The 7,707-nt window shown below is 41.3% G+C and overlaps 1 protein-coding gene across 1 annotated transcript; it reads right to left on the reverse strand.

The window, feature by feature from the left end:
* Positions 1-1,258: 1,258 nt before the first annotated feature.
* Positions 1,259-5,833, reverse strand: bco1 (beta-carotene oxygenase 1). The gene is made up of 11 exons (XM_070928257.1): positions 5,770-5,833; positions 5,537-5,665; positions 5,254-5,383; positions 4,823-4,970; positions 4,562-4,712; positions 3,859-4,079; positions 3,408-3,665; positions 3,206-3,311; positions 2,989-3,083; positions 1,752-1,863; positions 1,259-1,595 (listed from the first exon to the last, which is right to left on the reverse strand). Exons 1-11 carry the CDS (start codon positions 5,831-5,833, stop codon positions 1,441-1,443), a joined length of 1,569 nt encoding a protein of 522 aa, XP_070784358.1. The 3' UTR covers positions 1,259-1,440.
* Positions 5,834-7,707: the final 1,874 nt, after the last annotated feature.

Consider the following 7,707-nt stretch of genomic DNA (forward strand, 5'->3'; position numbering starts at 1 on the left):
ATTATAGACTGTGTTATGCAAAAGATGATGGTAAGTAAGTGAACATTTCATTTTTATTTAACATTAAACTACATTACAAAGGGTTTTACAAATACACACTGAATGCAATAAAATCATGCATATAGAAATCTGCTTTTAACCGCAGTCTCTTGCGGTGAGGAGAGCTTGGAATATACATCCACTAATACATAAGTGCAAAACAAAATGGGACAAAATGCCAAAGAACTGATGATTAGGCTGCAGACGAGCCACAATATCTCCATGTCATTGTTATGTCCTGTTATCTTTAAACACATGATTTTAGCGAATTGTTCATATGAATTTTAATGTTCAGAATCAATACCGATAAATGCATTAAACATTAATAGGACTATAATCTGGAAGCTAATGTAATTATGCTGTAGGTCAGTGTTATTTTAGGCCTCTGTGGTTAAAATAGCTACATTTGTTATTGGGTTCTTTAACTGAATAGATACTATGGTTGTACACCTCTGTGATGTAACTGATATTGTTACACAAGATGAAGTATAGGATTCGGTAGCGGGACCCCTTAATACTTTTTTGTGTATATTTTGTCAGTTTATCTGTTGACACTTACATGATGGAAGACCTGAAAACATTCATGACATTCACTCCTGTTTCCTGAATTCAACCAGAACTGTCATCTTATACATATACTGTCCACCTTTGCCTTCATGGTATTCAAAACAGTGTAATGATTTATCTTTAGCAGCTTGTAAGTAACTACAATTCAGTGGTTCTTTGATTCAAGTTTGCCCTTTATAATGTAATCCTATATATCAAGAGTGTAATAGCTTCATAAATATACAGTTTATAATCTTTCATCACAAAGCTCACAAAGCTGTGACACAACAAGCTCAAAGTGTCTTTTAAGCATACATTTTGTTTTGAAACACAACAAGCCACCTTTCATATGAAAAAGACGAATTTCTTTATGCCATACCTAAGCAGTCTCCAAAAGGACTTTGCTTGTGAGTTAACTTATCTTAGATTATTAGGTGATTGGTGCTCTGCCAGCAGATGATAAAATGTACTGACAGAGATGATGTCAACATATAACCATGATTGCTCTTGGAGCGATTCATTCTCATAACTGTGAAGAACTACAGCTCAGAACTTCACGTTTTATTTTTTTAATGAAAAGGATAAGCACAAGTATGGCAGTCATAGCGGTACAATAGAATAATGTGGACTACATAACAAACAGAGATATATACATGCTTTTAAGTGAGATTTTGATCCATACAAAAGAAATACAATTGCATGTTTCTTAACAAACATACAGAGAATATTTCGTTTTGATACTATCACTATAATTTTACAGAGATCTCTGACACAAAACACAATGTGTTCTTCAATGTTCAAATAGACTCCTGTGCCCCACAGCACAGTTTGTTGGAAGGCATTTTTACATTACGGCTAATTTCCTTGTGGGATAAAAAATCCATGCATGTCCTTATAGAGTGTGGCGTTCACGTATGCTCGCGCTACTTCTTTGAATGTTTTGCCATCAAGAATCAGGATGAAACCAGACTGGCCTGGGTTGGAGTTGATAACAGATGTTAAAACCACACCTGCAAATGGAAAGGAAGAGGTTATTGAGTGCAAAGCAGAATATAAAAAACCTAATCAGATAACGGCAGGCTTTAAAATGCTTTTACAGTCATGTCAATACAGATATGTACATACATATATGTACATACATATATATATATATATAGTATTCTCACCATCGTCCTCCGACTCTCCATTTGGTCGGGGGATGAACACGGGCTCTGATGGCCAGCAGTTCTCCTCACTCCAGTAAACCCTTTCCTTGGTGTCTGTGTCAAACTTCCCAATCTACATTAAATGAATAGGCAACACAATCAAGACACAGTTTAACTCCACCTGTACAAACAGTTCATAACAAAGCATTAAAAACTTGCACTCTGAGTTCTTCATACTGGATCTGGTAACACCTGCAGAAGGGTTGTGATCAGCACATAGTAGAGGGCAGTGTGAATAATTATAAAAAATATATAAATAAAACGTCTGTGAGCTACATTGAAAGGGAAATTACACAACTACAAGCAGGTTTTTAATAAGCATGTTAATGTCGGTTTGACATATTACGTTTTAAGTTTTTAGTCTTATTTTAGCCTGCATAAAGAGCTTATCTTGCAGACAGTAACTGCCCATGCAGTACTTTGTCCCAGCTGCAAGGCCACATACTTTTTCAAGGCCGGAAGCAAAAGTACAAGGCCCCATCTTCCTAAGAGGAAGCTCTAGCAATGACTAAAATGTTTCCTTTTGCTCGTCCTGCTTATTATTCACTTGGGTTTTGCACTGTGTAAAACCCATATCCAAACCACCATTACAATTCAAAGAAAACCCGGAAGCTGTCTTCTGTTGTTGGGATTCTGTATCAAGTGGGAATAAATAAAAATATGTAATTGTCTAAACCAAGATGTTTCCTTTTGTACCTTCCTCTTTGCAGGCACTATACCTCTGGACTGTGGGGACGCAGTGAGACGCAAGGGAAACTCTTTTCCAAAGTCTAAGGGCTTTGTTACTCAACACTTTGAAGCATCGCTGAGTTTATCTCTTCTTTCCGTTGTTTCTGCTACCTTGATGTGCAAGTGTACCCAATGGAAACGACATGCGGGTGTAACAGCCACAGCCGTGGAGTGGTTGGGTCTTTGTTGGGGCAATCTGTAATTCACACTTCAACAAAGTGCTTCCTACCTTCTATTGCGTTAACTGGTAATTCTCAGTTCTGTAATTTGCTTCCTACCTAAAAACAATGCTGCCAGGAACAATCTGTTTCCCAATAGCCCTGCATTTAAAATATCTGTTTACTGTCAGCAAGTTTCGGGTCTCTCTTGGCAAATAACACTTATCAGACTGTAAGAAATCACAAAGACGGGATGTTTCCACCAGTTCTGTTTTGCAAAAAGCCAAATTAACAACAATAGGGAATGTTACCTCTTTTGCCAGCGCAGACTCCTCCACGCAGTTCCCGTAGACAAACCGGTGCCTCTTGCCATTGAGGCCATAATTAATTCTGGGTAGTTCAAAACCTGAGGGGAAATAAAATGACTGAATGAATGTTTTTGTATTTTTACTGTAATTTACTCTTAAACACACAATAGTAATTTAATCAATAACTGCTTGATTTCTATTTAAGTGGAATTGAGTGTACCTTCACACAGCACCTCTGACTGGCACATTAGTTTGCCTTCTTTCTCCTTCACAGCACTGGCTGTTGTGTATTTGACTTTCACCAGGTCCTCTCCAACAGCAATGCCCTGCAAAAACACAGTCAAAAAGTAAAAAGTTTAGTGTTAGAGGAACCTCTCTAAATTTCAGGATGAGATCAATTCCATTTTTTTTTTAAATCCCACCTTGTCTGAGTGGACGGGAAGTGCAAATCTTCTGTAGCTTGGTTTGGAGTAGGTTTTGTCATGGAACCCGGGGTTTTCCTTCAGCTTGCTCAGGTAGAACATGTCGTAAAGGCTGCTATCATTGTAGGCGATGACATCAAAGATCACATGACCGTCGTCCTCAAAAGCATTCACGTGATGGTAGACGACCATTGCTCCAGTGAAGTACTTTGTCTCGACCTCTTTGCCAGTCTTTCTGTCTATCAGGTGGATCAGAGTCTGTGGAAGAAACAAACATTTAGAAAGACAGTACACAGTTCTGTCAAAAATGTTGATCTAGATCCCATAACTCTGGTAGACTCGTGCACACCCTTTACCCTGGTATCTACAGTTGCTTCATACTCAGTGGTATGAATATAAAGAACGACACACACGATCAATCATCAAAACACATGCAGAAGTGACCCCTTACATTTTCCTCAGGGCAGAATTTCAGGCAGCTCGCCCAATTGACACCTCTCATATACGCGGTGGCCATCTTGAGGATGTCCAGTTTCAGTGGCTGCTCGATGAAGATGAGGTAGTTGTCCGTCATGCCGAAGCTGTGATAGTAGCTGGGTGTGAGCAGTGAGCGACAAGGGACTGTGCAGATCACCTGCACATTCTTCAGTGCAGGGGCACCCTTGCCTTTGTCTGACGGGTTAAAGAGCAAAAGAAAGATCTTTTAAAGATAACAACACTATCAAAGCCTTATATTCATTTGTTGGTATATTAATGATGAAAACAAAAGTTTAGTTAATTGGTAATAAGGGGCACTTAGAATGCAGCAGTAGTAATAGTGAGACAATGTGATACTTGACACTGATTGTGTGATAATCATTCAATAATATTATCTATGCAACAGTTTATCATTTTATAGTATATGACTTCAGAAAAGCTGAGCAACAAACAGTCCGCAAAAATAAATAGAGTAATGCTGAGCTGCGTGGAAAGCACTGTATTCACATTCAAGCAAGGAACCCATAGCAGCAGGCACACACAGTCTTTTCATCTGGTTCACATGTGCTCTCCTGCGTTTGCATAACCTCGTGTTGAATCTTAACTTCTTCTTGACACGTTAAGAACAGTACAGCTGATAGGAAGAGATGGTAGCATGTGTTACAAGGTGTAAATACCTTTCTCTGAGACAGCAGGGACTTTGAACATGATGTATTTCGTCTTGCCCTTCTCTGCTACTGAAGTTCCGATGTTGTAGGCATTGCCCTCTTTGTCATAGTGTGGATGGGATGAAGCCAAGTTCACTGGGAGGTACTTCATGTAGTCCACCTGCGTGAAAGAATTCAGCAACACATGAGCTCTGACGTAAACTCGTCATGTGGATGTGTGTGTTACTAGTGATCGTTGGTGAGGCATCAAAGTCAGTGAGATGAGGTTACCTTGTCCTGAGTCTCCAGGGTCACAGGATCAATCTTGCGGATGTAGTTGGTCTCAGAGGTGGCAAAATAGTCATTTCCATATTTAAGGAAATTGCTTGCGCCGTTGTCGGTGAAGTCAGGCACTGTGTGGTTGAGAAAGGTAATCGCCCTGAAAAGAAAGAAGTATGAATAAACTAATTATACATTATAAAGGGAGGTAGGGGGGTCATGTTATGGGTGCCATAGAAATGTATGGGTCATTTGCAAATGGGGGGGGGGGGGGGGGGGGGGTTCTCCATTCCAACTCCAAGACTGACTCAATCACTACCCAATGTAACATTTTGTTAGTGTGCTGCAGATGTTACAGAAGAATCAAGTTTTCAAATGACTGCTTCAACAATAGGAGTAAAACAATGAAAATTGGGTGTGAATAAAAGTAAAAGTTTGCTTACTTGACGATGAAGTTCTTGCTTGGATCTGGGTAGGCCATTGTCCCCATTTCAGACACAACTATCCTGTTTGCAGCCATGTTGGCTTTGTAGGTGTCCCCTCTAAGGAACCTGCTTCTGTGGGTCACTTCACCTGTAAGGAAAAAAAGAACATGTACTTCATGTGTGTGTGTTTAGAGTGCTCTCTTCACTGACATACAGTGATTGTAACAGACATGCTGTAAAGTCACAGATCAACAAACAAGGCTTTCACGGTCTTTGTCACCATGCTTCATAAATTACCAACCATCTTTAAAGGCGAAGCTGTTCATGATGGCCATCCCATCAAACCAGTGCTCGTAGCTGGTGTCCCCCACAGAGAAGATGCCGGGGCCATTGCGCAGCAGTGTGCCTTGCAGCCAGCTGGGAATAGTCCCTAAACAAGAGGAAACATCACAAAAACTTCAGCCATGTTCTCAAGTCAGCACATCTGTTGGTCATTCAATGGTGTAAAATAACTCAAATAAAAACTCGACATACCTTTAACTTCAGCCTTGGTGGGCTCCGGACTCTCCGCTGCGTTCTTCGAGAAGTCTGTGGCCATGTTCGCTGACAGTGTGGGGGAATGAAAAATCTGCGGCGGTGTCTGAATAAATACTGCAGCCTCCACCTGTACAAGCCCCTCCCTGTAAGGCTCCTCTCTCTTGGGTTCGCAAGGGCACGCACTAACTTATCTGTATATGCGAATTTCTTCGAATTCTTGTAACTCAGCGAAATGCGCTGATCAGAAAAAAAAAAGTTAAACTTTGACTGTCATATTTTGAGTCACCTACCGACTGATAATTCCTTGCCTGTTGTAAATGTACCTCTCGCTGCACCTTTGGCTTCTTTGACAGGATTGCATAAACTGCAATCCACTTTTATTGGCCACCATGTGTGCTCTTTATTTCCTTATATTTTGATTCCGTTAGTTGAGTTGAATGCTCGTATATTCAACGTTTTCTGGATCACCTGGTAATTAACGTGGAAAAAACACACATTGAGGGATTTTTATAACTGAGCCTATAGAACAATTGGTGTAATATTCCTGCAGGGAGTCATAGTGTACATTCAGATAATGTTAGCTCTTAATTAACTACTTTTATCTGTTTGTGAGATTGCTTTATGGCCTTACATCACTGGATGAATGATGCTTTATATGATTTATTATCACATACAAGTGTTTTTCTTTGTGCAATTATTGGAATTATTTTTCTTGGAAGGCTGTGTAGTGGCTCCCAGACAGGGTAATTAACGGTGAGTCCTGGAGGAGGGAAAGGGGACTTAGGACTGTCCTGAGATGACCTGAGGTAATCCGCACAGTAGAGTCGTCATCTGCTAGGCTGATGATCTTTCCTCTGAAAGGTCATTCAAATTCCCTAAAATGTACTTGAAACACTGATACTAATACCAGCACCACAAGAGATGTTTGTTCAAGACTGAGAGTATCAGTTTGATAAAGGAGCCCTTTCTGCGACTGACAACCAGACACTGAATCCAAAGTCCCCTGATACAGTAAAATGAACATGGCAAGCCTTCAGTAATACCAGTGAAAAGTGATTTCCTCCTACTGTCGTGTACATGACAAAAAGAACTTGATATTTAGGAAGGGTGTGGCTGACATCAGTGGCAATCTGAGTGGTGGGGGCACCTGGTACTTATCATCTATATCTTTCTCTATGCTGCAGTGACGATCCAGTGTATATTGTATTTTACTGGGACCTCTGAGTGTTTATTTTATTCTTTAAGCCTGTCAAGTCAGAGTCAGGGAGTAGATACATGTGAAACAGTGGTTTCAAAGTAAATTAGAGTAGACTGATAAAAAGGTGTGGATAGATTAATTGCCTCTGGGTCTTGTGATGTTTCTGCAAGGACTGTCCATTGTTATTCTAACAACAAGCCATGGGTGACAAAGGACATCAAGGCCATACTGAACGAAAAGAAGAGGGCCTTCAGAGCTGGCAACAGAGACGAGGTTAGAACGATCCAGGGGGAACTGAAGGTGAAGATCAGGGGGGCTAAGGAGAAGTACAGGAGGAAGCTGGAGTGGAAACTCCAGCAGAACAACACCAGAGAGGTCTGGAGTGGAATGAGGACCATCAGGCCAACCAACAACAGAGGAGCTGAAGGCAGTGTGGACCGGGCCAACGAACTGAATCTGTTTTTTAACCCCCCCCCCCCCCCCCCCCCATGACTCTTCTGCTGTCTGCCCCCAACCTTCACCTATTCCACTCCCCCCTCCCCCTCCTGCTCCTCACAGCCTCCCACCCCCCTGTGAGAGCTTTCCTCACACCTCGTTCACCAGTCCCCAGGCTGACGGCACTCTTCAACCTGACGACACCACCCCTCCCCCACCGGTCATCTCTCTATCTTCCTCTTCACCGTCTACACCACGGACTTCAGCTACTGCACAGAGACCTGCCATCTTCAGAAGGTTTC

The sequence above is a fragment of the Enoplosus armatus genome, chromosome 21, assembly GCF_043641665.1.
Source record: "Enoplosus armatus isolate fEnoArm2 chromosome 21, fEnoArm2.hap1, whole genome shotgun sequence".
NCBI lineage: Eukaryota > Metazoa > Chordata > Actinopteri > Centrarchiformes > Enoplosidae > Enoplosus > Enoplosus armatus.